Raw genomic sequence first — 23,756 nt, 5'->3', positions numbered from 1 at the left:
GTGCCCGTCACCACGCCCAGCTAATTTTTGTTTTAGTAGAGATGGGGTTTCACCATGTTGGCCAGGCTGGTCTTGAACTCCTGACCTCAGGTGATCTACCCGCCTCGGCCTCCCAAAGTGCTGGGATTACAGGCGTGAGCTACTGCGCCTGGCCAAATTTTTTTTTTTTTTAAATTAACCAGCTATGGTGGTGCACGCCTGTAGTTCCAGCTACTTGGGAGGCTGAGATGGGAGGTTCTCTTGAACCCAGGAAGTAGAAGCTGCAGTGAGCTGTGATCACACCACTGTACCCCAGCCTGGGTGACAGAGTAAGACCCTGTCTCTAAATAAATAAATAAGTGAATGAATGAACAAAAGACAGGCACGGGTGGATGAGACAGGGAGAGAGGCCCCACATGGCTGGCCACCAGGGAAACGCAGATCAAAGCCAAGGGGACACCAGCTCCCACCCCCTGGGACGGCCAGAATCACAAGGACAGACAACGGCAGGAGCTGTCGAGGGAGTGGAGACGCCAGGACCCTCCCCAGCGTTGCCAGTGGGAACTAGGTAATGCAGCCGCTGCGGAAGATGGCTTGGCAGTTCCTCAAGACATTATGAAAGTTCACCACACGCCCCAGCAATCCCACTCCTAGGTATCTATGCAAGATAAATGAAAACAGGTCCACGCAAAACCTCGTAAAGAATGGTCACAGCATTGTCCACAGAAGCCACGTGGAAGCAGTCCTAGCGTCCATGAATAGATAAAATGCGGTTCATCCCGCAAAGGAGCAGTGAATGAAACTGCCTCGGGCTGCAGGTGCATGAATCTGGAGGGCACGGTGCCGAGTGAAGAGGCCAGACACGGGGCCCCACGTCCTGTGGCCCCACATCCACGCACCTTCTGCACAAGGCAAACCCAGCCAGCCACGTCCTGTGGCCCCACGTCCACGCACCTTCTGCACAAGGCAAACCAAGACAGGAAGCCGGTCAGTGGCCGTCTGGGGCTGGGGGTCCCTGTGGGCTGCGGGATGCTGTAACGCTGGACTGTGGGGCTGGGGGTCCCTGTGGGCTGCGGGATGCTGTAACGCTGGACTGTGGGGCTGGGGGTCCCTGTGGGCTGTGGGATGCTGTAACGCTGGACTGTGGGGCTGAGGGTCCCTCCGAGCTGCGGGATGCTGTAACGCTGGACTGTGGGGCTGGGGGTCCCTGTGGGCTGTGGGATGCTGCAACGCTGGATTGCAATGACGGCTGCACAACTCTACAAACCACTAAGAGTGACCAAACTGCACTCTTACAACAGGTGAGTCTGGTAAGTTCTACCTCAACAAAGCTGTTGTCGGCACACGTGGAGATGCTCACTGGGAGGCGGCTGGTGCGGTAACACCAGGAACTGGGAGGCGCTCTGTTGCCACCACATGCAGGAGGAGCACAGACACTTCCTCTGCCGACCACCAGGCCCCACACGGCCCCTCCCCGGCCCTGCCTTTGTCTCTCTGTCCATCGGGGTAACTCGCAGACAGGGCTCCAGGGCTCCCCCACACGGCCCCTCCCCGGCCCTGCCTCTGCCGCGTCTCCCTGTTCATCGGGGTAACTCGCAGACAGGGCTCCAGGGCTCCCCCACACAGCCCCTGGCTAATCCTCTGCATCCCCAGTCCTTGTCGGCCGGAGCTCAGGCCTCAGCGTGGATGCCACCTAGAGGCTGGTTCCCAGGCCTGGCCACCTGCCATGGCCTTGCCCACTGCCTGCAGCTCCACGCCCGTCCCTCCCACCTGGGGGCCAACAGACAGCAGGACATCGTCCCCCGTGGGAGCTGCCGCCAGGTGCAGCCTGGCAGGCCCTTTTGAGTGTGAGACGCAGGCACATCGCCTTCAGAAGCCAGGCCTGGACCCGCTGTGAGAGCAATGGCGGCCACTGCAGCACCGGCCCCGAGGCCCCGGGCCCCTGAGTGTCCCTGCCTCCAGTGAGGGCCAGGACGGGGTGACGGCAGGAGCATCGGTGGGGTCCAGCCAATCCAGACCTCACCACCTGGACTGCCTCCAGACCAGGCACCTCAGAACCTGATGGCAGCTCCTGAGGGACGCAGCGGGTAGCCAAGGCCACGGTGACAGCTGTGAGGAGCCAGCACGTGGAGTTCGGCCACCAAGCCATGTGGCCTGTGACCCCCGGGGGGGCAGCAGGCGGAGCCCAGCGAGTGCTGGCAGCTTTGAAACCGTGGGCAGCAGGCAATATGCCCAGAGCCTGCAGCCGCCAGCGACCCCAGCCCAAAAAGAAGCTTCAGGAACAGCTTCTCTGCGTGGAGCAGCACAGCCTGTGAGAAACACAGGGCCGCTGGGATTGGGCGCACTAGCCCCCATCCCTACCACCAACCAGCCAGGCCGAGGCCGGGGTCTCAGACCTGCTCAGCTCCTGCACCCTGGGGAAGAGAGCTGCCACAACTGGAAGGAGCAGGGACCCACTTCTCTGCAAGCACCTCTGCCAAGGAGGGGGCACCCTGAGAACGAGGCCCTCTGCCCCCGGGAGCCCTCCGGGGCCACCCCTCCCCACCTCTTACCTTCGGGCCCGGGGCCGTGGGGGCTGGTGCTGCCGGCTGACCAGGGCACCTCCCCAGACAGGCCCCCCTGGGCCACTCCTACACCAGCCAGCCGCTGCCGGGGGACCCGGGTAGGGCGGTCCCCCGGGGAAGCTGTGGTCCGACTCGGTCTCTGCGGCCAGGGAGGAGGCGGAGCTCCCCATGGCCCCCCGGCCGGCGGCCGTGCTGAGAGCCGGACCTGGTCACCTCTGGCCGGCAGCGGGCGAAGCGGAGCATGGAGGGAAGAGACAGGGCAGCCGGCTGGTCAGAGTGACACACAACAAAAATAAACAGACAGAGAGAGAAAATAGAGAAGAAACAGCATGATTCACACACACAGCCCGGGAGGACTTCCCAGCATGCCCAGCCGCCTGGGGTAGGCTGAGGGGACATCTCAGTGCAGGGCCTGCGGCCCGACTTCGGCACCCACAGGGCTCCTCCCTTGGGGCCCTAGGACACCCCCCGGCCCCCAAAAGCCCGGCATCACGTCTGTGGTATTCAGAGACGTTTTATTCCTTGGTGAGAAAAGAGATCACACGCTTTTGCTTTATCACAGAAGGAAGGGTCAAGAGAACGTCTACCCAAAGGTAGGCAGGGGAGGTAGCAGAGGGCGTAGGGAGCTGCTGCAGGCCAGGCTGGATGGAGATCTGGGGGGCCGCGTCACGCAGCTGCCCACATGCCACTCTGGAGCCTTCCAGAAGGACAGGAGCCCGACTGTGCCGTGTGCACCCACAGAGCCAGGCCCCGAGAAACAAGGACCCTGTGAGGCTGTGGCTGAGGGCGGGGGCCGGTTCCTGGGGTCTCCCCTCCAGAGAGGCGAGAGCCACCCCTGCTGGGAGGCCCGGGAGAGGCACAGGCTGTCCAGAGCCTCTGACACGCGGCCCACCTGTGCCTCTGGGAAGGCCACCTTACCCCCTCTGGCTGAGGAGAAATCAAATACAGTTGAGAACGTTAATCCTGAGACGGGAGGACCCTGCCCGTGCAGGCAGCTGCTCTCCCCAGAGTCCGATACACTCCCCTCTCCCCGCCAAGATCGGGCCAAGGTGGCGTCCCCGCAGGCTGGCCGGCTGTGGGTTGACCAGCAGTTCCTGCTGTCACACACGTCACAGCCCTTCTTCCAGCTTCTGATGAAGTCTCTGGGACACACAGCCAGCGTCAGGGTAGAGCTTAGGAGGAAAGGGTCAAGTAAGTGTCAAAGCTGCCGTGCGTGGGGGATCACCTGAGCCCAAGAGTTCGAGACCAGCCTGGGCAACACAGTGAGACCCTGTCTTTATAGAAGACTAAACACTATCCGGGTGTGGTGGTGTGCACCTGTAGACCTAGCTACTCAGGAGGCTGACGTGGGAGGCTGGCGTGAGCACCACAGCTGTAGACCTAGCTACTCAGGAGGCTGACGTGGGAGGCTGGCGTGAGCACCACAGCTGTAGACCTAGCTACTCAGGAGGCTGACGTGGGAGGCTGGCGTGAGCACCACAGCTGTAGACCTAGCTACTCAGGAGGCTGACGTGGGAGGCTGGCGTGAGCACCACAGCTGCATTCCAGCCTGGGAGACAGAGCCAAAAAAAAAGAAGCACCAAAGAACATATTCTTTGGAGCTCAGGGAGGCCTGGGGGCAGCCCTAGGTGAGCAGGCTGGGGGGGTGGGGGTGCAGTTCCACTTCTCCCCCACGACGATGGGGAGCAGCAGAGGGCAGGGATGTGGGGGGCCTTTCCAGTCAGTGCTCTGACACCCGGGAGGGGCCTGCAGCTCTGAGGCCGCAGGGGCTGAGCTCAGCGAGGCACGAGCACCTGGGATTGCACAGCAGACGCGCCAGCCCTTCCCTGGTTCCTCCCCACAGCCTTGGGGACAGAAGCTTCAAGGGCAGGGGCTGAGGGGGTGAGACAGAGAATTCTGGATCCCCTCTCCTTTGAGGCCTGGGGCAGAAGCCGCCGAGTCCCCCGTGTGGTGATAACGTTCGCCTGAACCACTTCACTCGGCACGAGGGTCCGTTTTCTCTGAAGGTGCTGGGGTCGTGGGAGGGTTGAAGCATTGCGGGCCCTGCACCCTGGAGACCCTGCCATCCTGTGGTGGCTCAGGCCTGCCCCGTAGGCAGAACGGTCACAGGACACACGGGGCCAGTGTGGGGTGCGGACCAGAGCCCAGCCCTAAGCCTGGTCCAGCCCGCAAGTCAACAATGGCTTGTAAATTTTTAAATGGTTGGAAAAAAATCAAAAGAAAAACAATACTCTGTGAGAGGTGAGAGTTCCATGAAATTCAGGCCTCGGGGTCTGCAGGGTACAGCCTGGCTCACTCGCCTGCAGGTGCTTCTCCACAGGGACCACCCTGTACTCACACCTGCTCTCGAAGGGGCACCTGGCGGCCACGCCGGAGAGCACCGCGCAGTGTGGACGGGGGCCACGGGAGTCGTGGCGGATCTCCTGGTAGCCACGTAAGACAGGTGGAAAGGAACAGACAAAACAAGCCTTGGCGACGTGCTCTGTGTGATCCGAGGTATCTGAGACATCGCTGCGTCCGTGTGAAGCGAACGTAAAACATGACGGAGACATCCAGGACCCGTTCTCCAGGCCGGGTCTCTGGACGTGCCACACTACAGGCCCTGCAGCCACCAGTGCTGGCGGCCTCCACGAGGGGCAGCGCTCAAACATGCAGGACGCAGGCGAGGTCCACGGGGCCTCGAATGCCACACGGAAGCAAGGCCGGGAGCCCAGCACGCACGGAGCAGGCTCGCTAGCAGGGAGCCCACGCATCAACCCAGGGCCTCTCGCGTGGCTACGCCAGATGCCGGAAGCACCCAAACGGCCCCTGCGTTCCCCAGCCCAGGCCACGCAGGAGTCCGTCACGGGAGACGGGTTGGGCATTTCCGACACTCCCCTTCTGTAGCCAAACCCTGAGCGGGGCAGGGCGGGGCAGGGCAGGGCTTGGGTGGGAGCGGCAACTAGCGGAGGTGCCACGGGACAAAAGCTGCTTGCACCGGGCCCTGAGCTGGTTTGGCTCTGACAGGAGCCCTGCCCGTTCTGTGTGAGGACTGCACACCTGCCGGGGCCAACCTCAGCTCCTTCACCACTCACCCACCCACGCACTCACCCACGTGGCACCTGGGGTCACACGTGCTGCTAGAAACACAGGCTCCTACCAGGCCCCGCCTGCTCCTCACTGATGCCTTTAGCAGGCCCAAGGCAGAAGTGGTGCCCAGCTGCACCCAGGGCAGGAAGCGAGCTGCTCACCAGCCTCCTGCTCCCCTGCGCTCACTCAGAAAACCTTTCTTGAGCTGGAGCCAGTCTCAGGCAACTGACCCTGTGGGCCCCATCTGGACAGGAGGGAGGCCTGTCCTAGGAGAGCAGGGACAGCACAGTCCCCTCCCGTGGGTGCTCGGAAGAGAAGAGAGGAGCCTGCCCAGAAAAGCAAACGTCCCTGTCACGGAGGCTGGACGGCTGGCTCTGTTAAGCCCTCTCCGGGGTTTTTCCAGCACACGCCAGGGGATCTCCAGAGATGGTATCGCTGAACCGCCCCGATCCGCTGCCAGAGGAGTCAAGAGCCCCGTGAGGGGTGGCGGGGGCCCTGCCCTGGCTGGCGAGGCCCACTAAGGAGCAAGAGCTCCCGGGACACAGCTGCCAGCCACGTGCCAACCTGAGGGTCCCATCGCATGGGTGACTGTGGGAAACTGGCACCGATGCTCTTCCCGAAATCCACCCTGCTGGCCTTCCCGAGTGCAGCTGTGGGTCCTGGGTCCCCCTGTGTTCCGTCCACTCATGATGGACAGATGCTAGTACAGGATGAGCAGCTACGGAAAAGGCTCCCAGGCCAGGTGCAGTGGCTCACGCCTGTAATCCCAGCACTTTGGGAGGCCGAGGTGGGTGGATCACGAGGTCAGGAGTTCAAGACTAGCCTGCGCAAGATGGAGAAACCCTGTTTCTACTAAAAATACAAAAAAAATTAGCCGGGCGTGGTGGCGGGTGCCTGTAATCCCAGCTACTTCGGAGGCTGAGGCAGGAGAATGGCCTGAACCCGGGAGGCGGAGGTTGCAGTGAGCCGAGACCGCGCCACTGCACTCCAGCCGGGGAGACAGAGCGAGACTCCGTCTCAAAAAAAAAAAAAAAATAGGCTCCCAGCCCGCGTTCCCCTAGAGGGAGGGAAATGCATTTAGGAGGAAGACTCCGATGGGAGGGGGCCCCAGGAAAGAGGGGCAAGAAGTGGTGGGAAGGAGGGAGGGCAGCACCAGCAGCCACCCCCAGGGACAGCGCCCAGCCAGGGCTGACTGCATCTCAGCCGTGGGTGCTGGCTCCGGCCAGACCTCGGCAGGGGGGTTATCATGTCCAGGGCCACTCGCCTGAGGACAGCAGGGACAGGGCCTGCTGCGGCCAGCCAGAGGCTCTTGGGAGGAAGGCTCACCTGCCACTCCCAGGTCCGGCCCACCTCAGGGCCTGGGCACACGTGAATCACCCAGTGCAGTGGCCCCGAGGACGCAGGTCAGGTCAGTCCGTGGTTCCTATCCTGGCTCCGTCTGAATAACCGGGGGGGCGTGCAGGGGCACTGTCACCAAGGAGTGTGCCCAGGCCAGGCCCAGGGACAGCAGGGTGAGGCCCCCACAGAGCATGCCGAACTCTGACCCCTGACCCCAGGGTCATGCCCTGGGCCGCTGCTGCTCCTGTAGGGCCTGCTGCCGGCCAAGCATCTGTGCTGCTCCCGTGAGCTGCATGTGCCCCCCCGGCCTCTGCTGTGGGCCAGGCTGTTTCAGGTGCTCGCGAATGGGAACCAGCAGGAGCCGTGACCACAGGGGCTGACTCTCAGGGCGGCGCCTCAAGAGTGGCCGTGACTCATGACTGTCACAGAGCCAGGCTGCAGCCACACCCGCCTCTGGGCTCCCTGGAGGGGCAGGGTGCGGAGGGCCCCGGGCTGTGTGGACCCATGCCTGACCCCCACAAGTCCAACTGTGCAGCTCCCCGCCCTCCCTGGGAACCGATGCCCTAGTTTTAAACGGGGCGGTGGCCTAGATCCAGCCTCAGAGAATTGCAGAGGTGAGGCTGCCACTGCCCTGTGGGGACAAGTGGTTAATGAGCAGGGCCAACTGGCCGGTCCCTGTCCTGTATGCCACACACACACCCCGTGAGGGCAGCAAGGAGCATCCAGCCAGGGGACGTGCACGAGAAGGGCCAGGATGATCACACTGCCCGGGGCTCAGCACAGGGCTGAGTCCCGGAGGTGACCGTCGCCGCCCCGCTCCATCTGCGGCCACTGAGGTCTGCTGGGGGTCTCTGGTGCTGGCCTTGACAGCCCACCCGTGGCAGGACAGGGTCTCGAGGTGCCTCTCGGTAGGTGGTGGGCTCAGTGGGGGTGACCCGTGGGGACGGAACGCATGCTCCTGAGGCTCCAGTGGATGCAGGCAAAGGCACCTCCCGGGGTCGGCGTCCCTACCTGGGGAGCTGGGAGCCCACATGGGAGCAGGGCTGGCACAGCGACCCCCAGCCTTGCGCGGGCGGCACCCACAGCTGTGTCCACTCCGCATACACTCCTCACTGTCTCGCTAACTAATCATGTACACGGCTGTACCCCCGAGCCCTCCCCTGCCCCGCAGGTGACACAGGCGTGTCCCACTCACACAGCACCTGCTCCTGGGCCCTACATCTCCGTCAATCTTTCACAGAGCCATCTTGCCACCATGGGAACCACAGCGACCCCAACAAGGATGCCCCGGTGTCACCCCTGCCAGAGCTGGGGGTGTGGGGGGCAGCAGATGGAAAGCGGGGGACCCTGTGTCCAGGCAGCTGGCGGCCTGGCCTTGCCCCACGGCAACCCCACTGCGCCCTGAAATTGTACCCACCAGACCAGAGGCTGCTGGTCCAGGCAGGAAACAAGAGCCAGCCACTACTGGGACGAAGCTCAGTCGGTCCCCACAACCTGAAGACAGGCACCTCTGCCTTTGTCCGCACTGACGCTAAGGCCCCTGTGGAGGAGATGACCCCAAGGACAGGAAGCTCCTGCATGAGTCGGGTGGGAGGGCTGAGGACAGGGCTTCCCATCATCCCTACAAGAAACCAGGCCAGGGCCCCGCCCTGGGGGAGGACGTGGACTCCGACCGCCCGCCCCAAATGACAACTGGCAGGACAGCATTCTCCAGAAACAGGTGCAGGCCGCTCCCCAGGGACCAGGCACCCTCCTGGCTGAGGACAGCGGCGGGGGCCGTGCACAGGCTCCTCACCAGCCCCAGCCCCAGCCCCAGCGCTGCCGTGGGGATGGGGAGCTCCATCTGGGGGCCGGGGCCACAGCACAGGGGAGGTCCCCAAAGGGACAAACACCCCTGTCGGGACCCCGGGCCGCCCTCACCGTCGCCTCCCACGACAGGACCACGGCCCCGTCGGGACCCCGGGCCGCCCTCACCGTCGCCTCCCACGACAGGACCACGGCCCCGTCGGGACCCCGGGCCGCCCTCACCGTCGCCTCCCACGACAGGACCACGGCCCCGTCGGGACCCCGGGCCGCCCTCACCGTCGCCTCCCACGACAGGACCACAGCCCAAACGGCTGGGAGAACGAGGCTCTTCAGGGCAGGCAGGGCTGCCGGCCTCCAGGGGTTCTGTGAATCAAGGGCTCCGAGAGGCCCCCCAGCCGTGGGCACTCCAACCCTGCTGCTCCACAAACAGTTCTGCAGCCCAAGCAAACCCATAAACGAGCCGCAGGGCTTGGGAACAAACTCACCTGAAGCTGCAGCAAGCTCCCAGGCCCTCTCTGTGCCGCGTCTGGGCTGCTGCCTAGAAAGGGAGGCATTTAATCAGGCACCTCAGCTTCCACCAGGAGGACTCTGACCCCGGAACACCAAGCCCTGCCTCCAGCCCTCTCTGCAGGAGACAGAGTCCCAGGAAATCAGCCCCGGGAGCCCCTTCGCCTTAGAAGCTGTCCGAGCTTCTGTCCTTGGGTGTCTGTCCGAGCGCCAAAGGCAGCCCGGGGAGCAGCAGGGGCTCCGCAGGCTCCTCGCTACCCTGGTTTAAGGCCCTTGACCTGTCCAGTGCAGTCAACCTCCGGCCAGCCAGGACCGCAGACAGGGCCATTCAAGATCCCGTCCGGACCTCCCACGGCCTGACCCTGCTACAAGGAGCAGGCCGTGGGCAAGAGTCCATGAGCGGGGCTGCGGAGCAGCACCAGCCGGGGAGGGCGGCCGAGCTTCCCGGGCACTGCCAGGGAAAGGTGCCCAGCTTGGGCAGGCACAGGCGCACAGCCAGGTGGCCACCTAGACTCCCCTGGACCCCGGCCCGAGTGCCACCCGGCCACTACAGCTGTCAGCAGGGCGGCCACGGCTTCGAGCCAGGCGGCTTTGCTTCTCTAAGGTCATGCTCTCCGTGGCGGACCCACTGCGGTGGGCAGGATGCTCACGCTTCCCGCCCTGTCCTTCCTGGGCCCTGTGTAGGGCCCACCGTGGACTCCTCACTCAGCCATCACCCTCTTTTTTGTTGGTTTTAAATTTTTTATTTTATTTTTTGAGATAGAGCCTCGCTCTGTCACCCAGGCTGGGGTGCAGTGGTGCAATCTCAGCTCACTGCAGCCTCCGCCTCCCAGGTTCAAGCTATTCTCCTGCCTCAGCCTCCCAAGTAGCTCGGATTACAGGCGCCCGCCACCGTGCCCGGCTAATTTTTGTATTTTTAGTAAAGACGAGGTTTCACCATGTTGGTCAGGCTGGTCTCGAACTCCAGACCTCAGGTGATCCTCCCGCCTCGGCCTCCCCCAGTGCTGGGATTCCAGGCATGAGCCACCATGCCTGGCCCCTCACCCTCTTTTGTGATCAGCATGAGGATGGTGTGCAGGTGTGTTCAGTGGCACAGGCATCACCTGTTTTTTTTTTTTTTCCTCTGACAGAGTCTCGCTCTGTCGCCCAGGCTGGAGTGCAGTGGTGTGATCTCGGCTCACTGCAAGCTCCACCTCCTGGGTTCACGCCATTCTCCTGCCTCAGCCTCCCGAGTAGCTGGGACTACAGGCGCCTGCCACCATGCCCGGCTAATTTTTTTGTATTTTTAGCAGAGATGGAGTTTCACCGTGTTAGCCAGGATGGTCTCAATCTCCTGACCTCAGGTGATCCACCCGCCTTGACCTCCCAAAGTGCTGGGATTACAGGCGTGAGCCACAGCGGCTGGCTTTTTTTTTTTTTTTGAGACAGGGTATCGCTCTGTCACCTAGGCTGGAGTGCAGTGGTGCCATCTCGACTCACTGCAACCTCTGCCTCCCGGGTTCAAGCAATTCTCACGGGTTCAAGCAATTCTAGTGTTTCAGCCTCCCAAACATCTGGGATTACAGGCACACACCACTACGCCCAGGTAATTTTTGTATTTTTAGTAGAGATGGGGGTTTCGTCACGTTGGCCATGCTGGTCTCTACCTCCTGACCTCATGTGATTCACCCACCTTGGCCTTCCAAAGTGCTAGGATTACAGGCATGAGCCACTGAGCCCAACCGAATTCTACTTTTTTTTCTTTTTTTTTTTTTTTGAGACGGAGTATAGCTCTGTCGCCTAGGCTGGAGTGCAGTGGTGCCATCCCGGCTAACTGCAACCTCCGCCTCCCAGGTTCAAGCCTGGGAGGTTCTCTTGACTCAGCCTCCTGAGTATCTGGGATTACAGGCACACACCACCACACCCAGCTAATTTTTTAATTTTTAGTAGAGATGGGGTTTCGCCATTTTGGTCAGGCTGGTCTCGAACTCCTGACCTCAGGCAACCCACCTGCCTCGGCCTCTGAAAGGGCTGGGATTACAGGTGTCAGCCACCGCACCCAGCCCCGACTTCTATTTTTAACAGGAAAAAAGGACCAGACAAGCACTCGTGGTTTTTGGCACTTCTCTACTTCTGTGCTTGCCATGTGGTGGCAGAAGCAGCCCTGGTCTGGGCAGCCCGGTGACCTCGCTGGTGGCCAAGCAGAAGCCTCTGGGACACAGGGGGCACCTGTCACCCCAGAGAAGGAGACGGGGGCCTTGGGAGCCGTGTGGCCCTGGGCACCTGTCACCCCAGAGAAGGAGACGGGGGCTTTGGGAGCCGTGTGGCCCTGGGCACCTGTCACCCCAGAGAAGGAGACGGGAGCCTTGGGAGCCGTGTGGCCCTGGGCACCTGTCATCCCAGAGAAGGAGACGGGGGCCTTGGGAGCCGTGTGGCCCTGGGCACCTGTCACCCCAGAGAGGAAGACGGAGGCCTTGGGAGCCGTGTGGCCCTGGGGGCACCTGTCACCCCAGAGAAGGAGACGGGGGCCTTGGGAGCCGTGTGGCCCTAACCCAGAGGAGGCCTCGTGGCACCTCTTTCCCCATCAGCTCCAACCTCTCTGCAGCCACCTTTTCAGGAGGGGCAGGAACTCCAGAAAGCTCCAAAACTTATTGCCTTTCTCATTACAGGGGACAGGGAGGTGGGTGGTAGGGAGTGGGGATCAGGCAGGGGGCAGAAGGTGTAAGAGGTTCAACCTGCCTGGGGGACTTCACTTACAAAGGGCAGAGGCTGGGTGTGGTGGCACCCACCTGTAGTCCCAGTGCTTTGGGAGGCTGAGGCAGGAAGATCACTTGAGCCCAGGAGTTTGAGGCTGCAGCCTCTAGGACCGCCAGGGAGGCGGGGATGGCAACCCTTGAAGCTTCCCTTTGACCTCAGGGAATCTGACAAATCGTTGTATCTGGAGGCCAGGATGGCGAGGCTGATGCCCATGACCCGACGGGACTCAAGGGTCCACCCTGGTGCCCTAGGTGAGTTCTGGGGAGGGCGGCCACGCTGCTGGCTTCCCATGCAGCACTCAGGCAGGCCCCTCAGAGTGTGCAAAGCAACAGCCTGACGCAGCTCATCTTGGGGGGCCCACACGGTCCCTCCTGGGGTCCCTGCCCTGGGCTAGGATGCCCCCATCCTCCCACAGACCCCATTCCGTGCACCCTGTGGGCCCAGCAGCAGCCCCTGTCCTAGTGGTACAATGTAGCTGTCCACAGACTCCACGCCCAGACACTTCCCTGGGCCACGCACCGGGAGGTCTCCACCCAGCTGTGTGTGACTCACATAGTGACAGGGTGTGGCTGAACAGGTCTCCAGGCCCAGCCTCAACCCATAGCCTCCCTGCAGCGAGACACACATGCAAAGATCACAGGCCAGCAAGCCTGTTCTCTCAGACTGAGAAACAGGCCGAGCTCAGGTGTGGCCGTGTCCACGCCACAGGGGCTGCTGTGCTACTTTCCTGGAGCACCCAGGAGTCCCCCTGGGCTGCCAGAACCCAGGTATTCAGAACTGCCTGTGGTGAGGGCCAACCCCAGGTGCTCACTGACCGCCTGCTCTGTGCACGGTTGCATGGCGCTAGACACACTAGGCGTGCCAAGAAACAGAAACGGCCCCTGCCCTCAGCGCCACATCCAGCAGGGAGACAGGGCGGTCCCAAGTGTAAGTGCTGCAGGCAGATCCCACAGTGGGGAGCCAGGGACCAGCTACAGGGTAACATGAGAACCGCACAGACCTCAGCGTTCTCTCCAGCGTGGGGCATGAGAGTCCAGTGGCTCCACGCAGCTGAGGCACAGCCTGGTGGTGAGAAAATCCACATCCACACTGAGTGCTTACGAGGGATGCGGAAGAGCTTTAGGCAGAGAACAAGTCCCACTGGGCTTCTGGGCACTCCTGCTGTGCCAGGGGTCAGAGGGCAGGACCAGAGGGACAGAGCAGGAAAACAGGAGAGCAAAGCGCACGAGGCAGCCCCCGGGTTGGGGGTCTCCTTCCTCTGTGTCTTATGAGGAAACCACCCAAGCCCACCCTCCGTGTCTCCTGTCATTTCAGCCTCACGGTCCAGGGCCGAGCGGCCGCCCAGGACAGACACAGACCTGACAAGTCACCAGCCTTCCTGGGTTTCTGTCACTGTTTTTCAAAGACCCCAAGCTGTTTCATTTAATGATGTCCTTCTCAGCACCTGTCCACGCCTGTTGCCGTGAGTAGAGGCAGCACACCGCGGGCCAGAGGGCTGGACCAGGGGCTACTCGGCCACCAACGGCCGAGTTCTTCACTGAGCGGCTCAGGCCCATGAACAACACCTGTGGTTCCGGAGGATTTTCCGGGCAGCAGAATCCTTCCCTCCAATTGCCTCGTGTGAACTGGTGGAACCAGCAGGAGGGAGAGACCAGGCGCTCAGGCTCCCTCGGCCCCTCCCCTGCCACGAACAGCTGTCTCCAGCTTCGGTTCCTCACCTGTGGCACTGGGGTTACCGGAGTGCTGCCCAAGGCCAGGGCAAGAAGCAAGTGAGGGGTGCCCGGAGAGAGAGCCAGCAGGGCTTGAGGCTGTCACACAGATGCAGGATTACAGGGGACCAGCCACTTCCTGCTCTCAGAGACCACAGCCTGTGGAGGCCCAGACAGGAGGCCCTGCGCAGTTATGCAGTTACTGAGCCTCGGGCTCTCCTGGGGACTCAGAGGTCACTGGCTCCTCTGCCAATCAAAGAGCTCTGGAGAGCCTCAGACACAGACAGAAGCAGGAAAAAGAGGGGTGCTCCTCCCGCAAGCAGAAGGACCTCGGAGGAGGCAAGGCACACCCAACCCAAGGCCAGGCCAAGCTGGTTTCCTGCAGGACCTGCCTCCCCCAGACAGGCCAGAAAAACAATTTCTCTTGCCCCACTTCACAGTTGAGAAGTCACTCAGAACCGGAAGGCAGAATCACCCCTATATCCTTGCCCAGCCCCAGACTCTGGAAACGCGGAGGCAATTACGGGGCACTCCCACACTGAACTGTGACTCACGTTTCCGCACCCCTCAGACCTGGGCAGAGGAAGAGATCCGGGTTTCCCGAAGGAGAAGCACACAACTCTTCAGCACCCAACGGAGTCCCAGTCTTCCCCACTGGCCCCACACACCCAGGCCTGGCCTCAGGTTCTGGGCCTCACCATTGCTTTCCGGGTCTTGTTACCTGCAGTCCGGTAACAAACTCCAGAGCAGTAAGGGGGCCGCGAGAGCTCGCCCGGCCAGGGCCAGCTGACCACACAAGAGTTCCCCCGGTCAGGACTAGAGGGGCCCCTTCTGCAGCCAGCAGGAAGACAGCAGATTTGCAACTTCCCAGCTGGTGCGGCAGCAGCCCCAGAGGAACACGGAAGAAAACACTGGCATGGCTGGCACAGACGGGGCTCCCGCCAGCCCCTCCACGCCAGGTGGCCGCCCCCAGGCCGTTCCCCAAGTGACAGGGGAGTGATGCCCGCACCAAGCACAACATCCCTAAGGCGGCCAGGACCGCACGATGGGCCCGGATATAAGGGCACTCAAGGACAGGCAGGGCCGAGGCCGCCTCCGGTGTGCGCGGCCCCCGGGGCTGGCCTCAAGTGACCCACATGGCCCAGGTCCCTGCCGACTTCCCGCCTTCCTCTGGGCTCCCCTGCGAAGCATCGCCCAAGCCCAGCCCTGGCCCCCACCAGCCTGGAGGCGCCAGCGGGCGGCGGGCTGACCCCACTCCGAGGGCCCTGCCGTTCCTGCCCTGGCTCGGAGCCCGGCGCGCTCGGCCCCCGAGGCCTCCTGCGCCCCGCCGAGCCCGCGCTCCCCGCCGCCCTCCGGGCCCGCGCTCCCCGCCCGGGGTCCCCGGCTGGGCGCCCGGCCGGGCCCGGCCGACGGGACTCACCTCCACAGCCCGGCGGCGCCGCCTCGTCCTCGCGGCCCGGGCAGCGCGGCCCCGGCCCCCGGGCCCGCTCGCCCCCGCCGGCCGATCCACAACTTCTGCCTCCGGAGAGCGGCGGGGCCCCTCTCGCCGCCGGCCGCGCTGCCCGGACGGCCTCCCGCTCCTCAGCCGCGGGGCGCCCCGACCCGGCTCCGGCCCCGGCCCCTGCCCGCGTCCGGCGCCCGCCTTACGCTGCCTTCGTAGCGTAGCGCCCGGCCCGGGCCCCGCGGCTACGGCGCGCCCGGGGCGCACGCGGCGCTGTGAATCGCGCGCCCGGACTACGGCTCCCACAGGGCTGCGCGGCGCCGCCGGGGCGGAAGCTCGGGGCGGTGCCTGCGCGAGGCAGGCCGGGAGTTGTAGTCCTCGGGTGGCGCCCTCCCAGTCCGCCGACCGCCCGGGCCACTTCTCCTGCCCGCGCTGCTGGAGACGGCCGGGCCCGAGGCCTCGGTCCCCGGGAGGCGCCGCGCTCCAGGATTATCAGGGAGTGGGGCGGCCCGAGGAGCTGGAACTACAACTCCCAGAGGGCCTTGCGAGGGGCACGGAGGGGCGGGGCCTGCAGCCGCGGCGTCTGCGCATCAGCGGCGTCACAGACCCGTGGGGCTCGCGGGTAGCCGGGCCGGGGCCGTCCGTGTCCCGCGGGGCTCTGGGCGGCCGCCCGACCGAGGACCCACGACTCCGCCCTGACCCCGCCGTGTTCGCGAGACCCGGAGACCCCTTCGCGCCTTCCAGGACCGCCCCTTTCGCGACGCTGGGTGCTGTGCTTGGTCCTGGCGGCCAAGAGCGGCAGTGGCAAGGGGACCGCCCTGGCCCGAGACGCGGCCTGGCCTCGCAGCGTCGCTTGGGCACAGCCTCTCTAGGCCCCTTCTTCCTCGATCGCGGAGGGACGCCATTAAACGGCCACGCCGGGCTCAACTGGGACGCGGCCCACGGCGCCCAACCAGGGCCTGGGGGAGGGAAGCCGGGGCGGCGACTCCTGGGTCCTTCCAGGACCCTTGCGCAGGCCTCATTCTCTCCCCGGAGGTCCCCTTCCCGCTGCCCTGAGGCCACTTTCCTGCCAGCAGCTGCTGGGCCGGCTCTCGGGAGAGTGCCTTGGCGTCAAGCTTATCAGGCTGCAGGGTGGGACGCGAGTGCTGAGGGCAGCCAGACTCCCGCTCTTAGGTGCAGTTGAGGAGCCTGAGAAGGCAGTGGCTCTGCGGGAGAGGGAGACACAGGAGTAGGGCTGGTCAGCCGAGATTCCGGAGAGACGGTTGTGGGCCGATTCTGTGGCGAGATTTACAAGTGAGAGGTTGGGTGACGATTGCTCCTGGGCCAGAAAATCTAAGCCAGTCTCGGCAAGACCTACAAGGCCAGGGCCAGTGCTCCTCAGAGGATATTCATGCTCCAGGAAAGCCAAGGATGGGCCTCCATCATGCTGAGATGCTGCAGCAGGGACACCTGTGTCCCACGTGGAGCTCGGCTTCTAGCTGCAGTCAGGGCAGAAGCTGGCAGGAGGAGTTTACTGCTGTCCTCGGAAGCTTTTGGTAAGGACACTTCATTCCTGTGTCTTGGACACCTCCCCCTAGGTCTGCTGCCCCCTCTGTGGAGACAGGCAGGGCAGCTGGATGTGCCGTTTGTTCCCAGACTATATCCATGCCAAAGCATCCCAAGTGCAGGAAATGTGTCCCTGGGGGCCAGTGGGGGTCTGGGGGCACAGAGGGCTGCAGAGTGAGAGCTGGCTCTCCTCTCTGCAACTTGGACAAGGCTCTGGGACCCTGTCCTCCCCAGCTTCCTCACCTGCATGGCAGGATACTGGCCAAGTGTGGCTTTCGAACCACAGGAGAGGGTGCAGTCAAGGCCTCACTCAGGGACCGCAGGTTCCTTTCCCTTCCCAGTCCTTCCCTGGCACTGCCTAGGTGGCTCCCTGGCCAGGGGCCAGTAGTCTAGCCAGCAGAGGGTTCACGGCCTTATAACCTCCCAACCAGAGAGGCAGCTGCAGTTGAGCCTGTTGATCTGATGCTGAGGGCCCTGCCAGCTCACTGCAGAGTGGCCAGTTCTGGCCAGTTTTGCTAGGCCAGGCCCATTTGGGGTGAGGAGAGGGTGGGAGCACCCCAGCTCTCCCCAGTAGCCTGTCATGGTGAAGGAGGAAGCCCATTCACCCAGAAGAGGGCCTCAGGAGGCGTCTTCAAGGTGACTGAGGTTTCCCCGCACAAGGAGAGTGCTGGAGGGAATGGGTGCGATGAGAGAAATGAGTCACTCGTGCCTCCGTGAGGCCAGCCTGTGATTGTCTTGAAGATTCTGAGTCACAAGACATCAGGCACACAGGCGTGAATTGTAAATGACTGCACAGCAGAAGGTAAGTGACTCTGGATTATCCAGACCATTGACCGAGCCCTGCTCCGTGCCAGTGCTTCCTGGCCTGAGGACACGGCTCTCACATCCAGACAGACCTGAGCAGCTAACGCAAGTGCGCAGAAGCTCGCCAAGTGCCCAGAAGAGCCAAGAGGCGAGCCATGAATCCCCCCTGGAGGAGAAGAGGATGGGGAGGGCCAAACAGAAAAGAACTGAAACTGGAGGCATCTGTTCAGGCACCCAGAGAAAGCCTCACTTGCACAAAGCAGCAAACAGAACAAACCCCAGTGCCGTCATGGAGCCCAGACTTGAGCACACAGGGACCTTGGCGTGGAGCACGAGGGTGCCAAGGCCCGCAGGTGGCCGACTTGTATGCTCTGGTTCCATGCTCAGATTTGATGGGATGACCCTGCAATTGCCTGCTTTGTGAGCCGCACAGGCCTGGGTCAAAAAGACGACGGACCACCAGCCTGGGCAACACACATGGCGAGACCTGTCTCCACTTAAAAGATAATTAGGGTGTGGTGGTGTGTGCTTGTGGTCCCTGCTACTCGGGAGGCAGAGGCAGGGGCATCACTTGAGCCCGGGAGGTTGAGGCTGCAGTGAGCTGGGATGGCACATGGCGCTCCAGCCTGGGTGACTGAGTCCGTCTCAAAAAAAGAATGGGCGGCCGGACAGGTGAAAATAACAATGGATGGGGCCCTGGGAGAAGTTCCCGCCTTTCTCTGGGCCACCATCTCCAGGTTACTGGACTGCCAGCAGGTAGAGGGGCCAGGGTGCCATCCGGGGGGCCGCTGAGGGGGTCCAGACTTCCTATACCTGCCCTTCAGCAGAGGCAGGCTGGGGCAGTCCTCATGTGAGGGGCTCTGCACCCACATCCGGGGGGCCGCTGAGGGGGTCCAGCCTTCCTATACCTGCCCTTCAGCAGAGGCAGGATGGGGCGGTCCTCATGTGAGGGGCTCTGCACCCACGTCTGGGGCTCTTGTTCCAGGGCAAGGGCAGAGCCGCTCCTCTCCATCCTGCCGGGCAAGACTCCTTGGTGCTCTTCCGTCGGGCAGAACTGACCAAGACTCAGAACATTCAATGTCAGGAGCCAGCTGGGGACAGGATCTGCCTTGGGAGACTTGGCAGGCCCAGTGACCATCCCACTGCACAGTTGGGGGTGGGGGGCGACACCCCAGAGGGACACATTCGGGCCTCCTGGGGGGTGCAGGCTTCTGGGCACGTCCACCAGGCATGCACACCGGCCACCCCACCCTGCTCTCGCTCACCCACAAGGTCTCTGGCAGCCCTTCCGGAAATGTTTCCATTTCATCCTGTGTCCTCCTGTCTCAAACTCCTTTGGGCTGGAGACCCCAGTGGGTCATCGAGGTGGGGCCAGCTGGACTGTGGACAGCCCCACGTTTAAAATCTAGCGTGGAAACTGAGGTGCTCCTAGACCACAGTGGGGTATCAGGAGGAGGAAGCTGCTCCCCTTCCCCTCCCTGGCTCTGGCCTGGCAGTGTGGAGTGAGTTCCCCTCCCCACCTCCAGCTTCTCCCTCTAGGCAGAGATGGGCCTTACTGGCACCACACAGACCCCTGGGTAGGTGGGAGAGCAGGCCTTTTTCCTGGGGGGAGGAACTTGGCCTTGGACACACCCACACCGCCCACGTCACTCCTCAGTTCTTTTTTTTTTTGAGACGGAGTCTCGCTCTGTTGCCCAGGCTGGAGTGCGGTGGCGTGATCGCTGCTCACTGCAAGCTCCACCTCCCAGGTTCACGCCATTCTCATGCCTCAGCCTCCCAAGTAGCTGGGACTACAGGTGCCCGCCACCACGCCCGGCTAATTTTTTTGTATTTTTAGTAGAGACAGGGTTTCACCGTGTTAGCCAGGATGGTCTCGATTTCCTGACCTTGTGATCCGCCTGCCTGGGCCTCCCAAAGTGCTGGGATTACAGGCGTGAGCCACCGCACCCGGCCTGTCACTCCTCAGTTCTAACTCATGAAGCAACCAGGGTTCTTGGGCCCTGTGACCTGGAACCATTCTGCTGCAACTGCACTGAGGGTTCAAGGACTCCTCACTGTAGGCCACGCCTGGTCCTCTTCTGGTCACCAGCCCGCAAGCAGCAGCTGGGCTGAGGGGACTGGCAGACCTGGGTCCTCAGCTTCCCTGGGCCTTGGTTTCTCCATCTGCATCTGAGAGTGACAGGCAGGCGGGCATCTCATGCGGGGGGCGGGAGAGCGAGAGCCGCAGATGCACAGTCCGCTTCCTGGATGCTGGACCAGGTGGTCCAGTTTTCAAGGCTTGTGTTTTTGGGGGACTCTTGATCAGATGGGACCACTCCCCGCAGGCCATTCTTTGTGGCTGCAGTGGCACTGAGCTCTCTCAGACTCCCTGGCTGCCCATGACCTCGGGAGCCCACTTCCGTCGGGACCTGCCTCCTCACCTTCCCGTGCCTGTGGTGCTGGTACTGTGTCTGCCCCCTCTTCTGGGGGATGTCCTCCCACCACCCTGCACATCACTGCCCTTTTAAATTCTTTCTGAAATGGGGTCTCGCTGTCGCCCAGGCTGGAGTGCAGCGGTGTGATCACAGCTCACTGTAACCTCCGTCTCCTGGACTCAAGCAATTCTCCCACCTCAGCCTCCCAAGGAACTGGGACTATAGGTGCGCACCACCATGCCTGGTTAATTTTTTATTTTTTAGAGATGGGGCCTTGCTATGTTGCCCAGGCTGGTCTTGAACTCCCGGATTCAAGCGATCTTTGTGCCTTGGCCTCCCAAAGTGCTGAGATTATGGCGTGAGCCTCTGCGCCCTGCCCCCCACTCTTCTCTTAATCCCGGGGACGTTTTGACGGCTCTCCCGACATGAGACGTACATCCCCAGAGGCGTGTGACCCAGAGCCGTGATGCCCACACAGCCCTGTGCTGCCCAATTTGCCCCGCCCCCCTGCCCTCCTCCTGAGGCCCACACAGCCCTGTGCTGCCCCCTTTGCCCCGCCCCACCTGCCCCACCTTGATGCTGTCTCAGCAGCTCGTCAGGATCCAGAACCTGGCTGGAAAGCTGCCAGGCTCCACTGGGCCTGGAGGTGCAATCCTACGGCCTTGGAAGGGTCTTAGTCTGACCAAGCTGCAGAGCCAGGCAGGTCTGCTGGGTTCTGAGCTCAGACAACTGATGGCCTCGGACGCCTTGAGGGAAGCTGGGCCAGGCCCAGAAGACTCCCAGCCCACCCTGTGGCCCCCCTGGAGGAAGAAGCCGGCCTCTGCGTGTGCAGTAACAGCTTTAATCTGTGGTGGCCCCTGCCCTCCTGCATCCAGGCAGGAAGAGCCATTTCTCGGGGAATTAAAGCAGGAGCGTTTCCCACACTGTCTCCTGGGAGTCCATGCTTACAGTGACAGCACTGCTGAGTGGTGCCATGTCACCAGGGCTGGGCCTGGGCACAGAGAGGCAGGGTGCCAGTCTTTATATATTATACATATATATATATATTTCATGTGTATACACAGTTTTCTCTTGAAAGTATTAAAAAATTGATCAACCTTCAATCTATAAAAAATACCTACTCTACATGATAGAAAAATCTCTCCTCCAAGTTTACACTGATTTACACCCAAGGCTTTCCCCAAATGTACAATAGGAGGCGACCTCTTACATCCTAGCGTGGAAGGCGGCGGATGTGGGGCCACACGTGCACGCACGCACACATGCGCGCACACACACGCAGCGGGTGGCCAGTCTTGGTGATGGGGTCTGGGCCCACCCGGGAATGCTGGGGGTTGGGGCAGGCCCGCGGTCCTGCGGGGTGACACTGCTGTGCCTGGGGTGCAGACCCCGAGAAGCGCAGGCCCCCTCCTGCTCTGCTGTGAGTCTTCCCTGCCCTCTCCCTCCTGCAACATGCACCCTCGGGGAAGAACCACGATTTCTAAGTGAGACACACCCAGAAGAAAACAGGGTTCCCGATGTTTGGATTCTGGCCTGGGAAGTGCGTGGGGAGGGTGTGGCCTTTAGGAGGCCGGGCCAGGCCGCACCTGTGGAGAAGCAGCACCTGGGAGCCAGAGGGGCCTGTGGCATCCACCCTGCCCAGGGAGAGAGCGCCACACAGCGATCATCTCAAGTCCTGATGTCGGAGTGGAGGCCCCAGAGGCTCCTGCCCGGCCCCCATAGGTGGTCAGAGCCCCCAAGGGTTACTGCAGCGAGGACTGGGCCGTGGGAACAGCCACATGGCCTGGAGGCCCCAGAGCTGGACTGAGGTGACCACATCTGGCTGGGCAATGGCCCGAGCAGCGTAGGGAGAGCTGGGGAACGCACCAGCCTTGCCCACCCGTCCTTCCCCCACCACCACGTCCGAGGTGAGGGTCTGGGAGCCCGTCAGCCATCAGGAGCGGCTCAACATGGGTGACACGGCACCAGCGTACTTATGTGGGTGGCTTAGGCAGCAGCACCCCTGGAGGGACCTGTTTTCTTCCTTTCTTCCCAACAGGGCTGCACGTGGGAAGAGGGACCACCACAAGGAGGCCACAGCAGGGCTCACCCCACACCGCTGCACAGAGAGGCTCTCCAGCCCATCCTGCTGAACTGAAGTGTACGCGTTCACGGCCAGCTTGACTCAGGGCTGGGAAGCTCTGGGCCCCCGGAAGGTCAGCGCTGATGGACGGCCCTGCCACAACCCTCACCCTCTGTGGACCCCGGGCCCTGGGACTTCCCTTTCTCCCTCTCCTCTCCACCACCCTCTGCCCCTTTGGCAGCCCCGGTCTTTGGCGGCCCCAGCTCAGCTGCACGAGGGTTCCCTGCATGCTCTGGGCACTGTCGGCTGTGGGACCTGCTGGCCTTGGCTCCTCATGGTCTGACGGGACCACTCCAGGGTGTTGGAGTCCCGAATCCAGCTCAGGCTGGACCTTCCTGCCTCTACTTGACCTCCAGGATGGACGGGTTGGTCTCCATGATGGCCACGATGATCCTGTCGATGTAGTCCTGCAGGCGGAAGTTGATCTCCTCCTGCTTCTGAATCGCCTCCATGAGCTGTAGGGCAAGCAGGTGGTCAGAGCTGAGGCGCACGGGCCACAGGCCACAGCGCATAAACCACAGCGCACAGACAGTGCAGACTGTGGACCCCAGGCCACACCGTGCAGACATGGGATGTGTTACCTCATCTCGGGAGACGGAGCTGATCTCTGCAGCCAGGGACTCGGAGAAGGCTGTGGAGAAGAGGCTCTTGGCGCCCTGGATGCTGAGGGTAATGATCTGCCCGTTCAGCTCCTCGTTCTGCTCCTTCAGGTTGCGGTTGTCCTGAGGGCACAGCAACATCACTACTGGGCTGTGGCCCCTGCTGGTGGCTGAGCAGGGACAAGGACTGCCCAGGGAAAAAGGCCTCCAGCTCAGATGCTGACCCTCCACGGCACCCCCTTCCCAGCCAGCCTTGTGGAAGCTTCTGCAGGAGTGTGAGGGAGGGAGGCCCAGGCCTGCCCACCTGCTTCAGCCTGCGGACCTCCTGCTCCAGCTCGCTCTCCCGGGCGCGGCTGTGGTACTCCTGCAGGCCCATGCTGCTGCTGCGGCCCCGCCGCTGCTCGGCCTCCAGCTTGAGGAGCTGCAGGTGCTCCAGCTGCTTTCGGAGGTCCTCGATCAGCTGCAGGGCAACCGTGCAGTGAGCCGGGGGGCCTGGGCTCCCAGGGGCCACTGTCAGCCATCACTTGGCTGTAGAACCTCAGGGTTGATCTGGCCGTCTCTCGGGAGGACGACACACACCAGCGGCTATGCCCAAAGCAGCACAGCCACGAGCTAGCGTCTTAGGAAACAAAGGCTCCCCGTGGGGCAGGCTGGGCGCAGGACTGGGCGTGGGGCAGGGTGGGTGCTCACCTCCTGGGTGGCCTCCTTGTCCCTCTGGAACTGGTGCCTCTCGTGACTCAGCCTGTCCCCCATTCTCCTCTTGTTCTCCTGCTCTTCACTGAGCCGCAGTGTCAGCGACTCTATCTCATCCAACAGCTTCTGCTTCTCCTGCAGGGGTGGACACCTGCCCTGGATGCGGGTCACGCACCTACCTGTGCATGCAGCTTGCCCCGGCCGTCTGTCCCTCCAATCTCTGAGTCTCCCAACAGCAACGCGGTGGCGCCCGTGCTTGGAGTGCGACAGGGCTGGGTCTGAGCCTTTCTGCCTCTCAGTGGAGGTCAAGGCCACCTGCTTCTGGATAGAGGTGCACACGCAGGCCACGAGGGCCGTTTCTCATGAGGGGCAGGAAGGACCTTTGTGTGGACAGGACCTGACTCAGTGGCTGTGGGCAGCTCCAGCCGGG

At 62.7% G+C, this 23,756-nt stretch overlaps 2 protein-coding genes and 1 long non-coding RNA gene across 11 annotated transcripts in view; 1 reads left to right on the top strand and 2 right to left on the bottom strand.

The window, feature by feature from the left end:
* The window catches only part of CAPN15 (calpain 15), a 30,295-nt gene extending 14,694 nt beyond the window's left edge, over positions 1–15,601 (bottom strand). For 2 of the 5 annotated variants that reach the window (XM_024349626.3, XM_054668116.2), the window contains exons 1-3: positions 15,129–15,243; positions 9,242–9,294; positions 2,532–2,810 (exon numbers count right to left, since the gene is read on the bottom strand). In XM_024349626.3, the coding sequence (XP_024205394.2) occupies positions 2,532–2,713 (182 nt within the window). In that variant the 5' untranslated portion in view covers positions 2,714–2,810; positions 9,242–9,294; positions 15,129–15,243. Of the gene's footprint in view, positions 1–2,531; positions 2,811–9,241; positions 9,295–15,128 lie in introns of all 5 variants that reach the window. The other 3 variants (XM_024349628.3, XM_063796382.1, XM_054668117.2) reach the window with 3 other exon arrangements.
* Positions 15,602–15,750: 149 nt separating this feature from the next.
* LOC134808720 (uncharacterized) lies at positions 15,751–21,015 on the top strand. Its single transcript, XR_010152204.1, has 2 exons — positions 15,751–16,684; positions 17,549–21,015. It is a non-coding gene; the product is annotated as an uncharacterized LOC134808720 (long non-coding RNA).
* The window catches only part of RAB11FIP3 (RAB11 family interacting protein 3), a 102,379-nt gene continuing 99,356 nt past the window's right edge, over positions 20,734–23,756 (bottom strand). For 4 of the 5 annotated variants that reach the window (XM_024349622.3, XM_024349621.2, XM_063796383.1 and 1 more), the window contains 4 exons: positions 23,324–23,461; positions 22,938–23,093; positions 22,616–22,756; positions 20,734–22,489 (listed from right to left, as the gene is read on the bottom strand). In XM_024349622.3, coding sequence (XP_024205390.1) covers positions 22,376–22,489; positions 22,616–22,756; positions 22,938–23,093; positions 23,324–23,461 — 549 coding nt within the window. In that variant the 3' untranslated portion in view covers positions 20,734–22,375. The remainder of the gene's footprint in view (positions 22,490–22,615; positions 22,757–22,937; positions 23,094–23,323; positions 23,462–23,756) is intronic. The other variant, XM_024349623.2, reaches the window with a different exon arrangement.

This window comes from Pan troglodytes, chromosome 18 (assembly GCF_028858775.2).
Source record: "Pan troglodytes isolate AG18354 chromosome 18, NHGRI_mPanTro3-v2.0_pri, whole genome shotgun sequence".
NCBI lineage: Eukaryota > Metazoa > Chordata > Mammalia > Primates > Hominidae > Pan > Pan troglodytes.
This window is presented reverse-complemented; position numbering and strand designations above follow the sequence as displayed.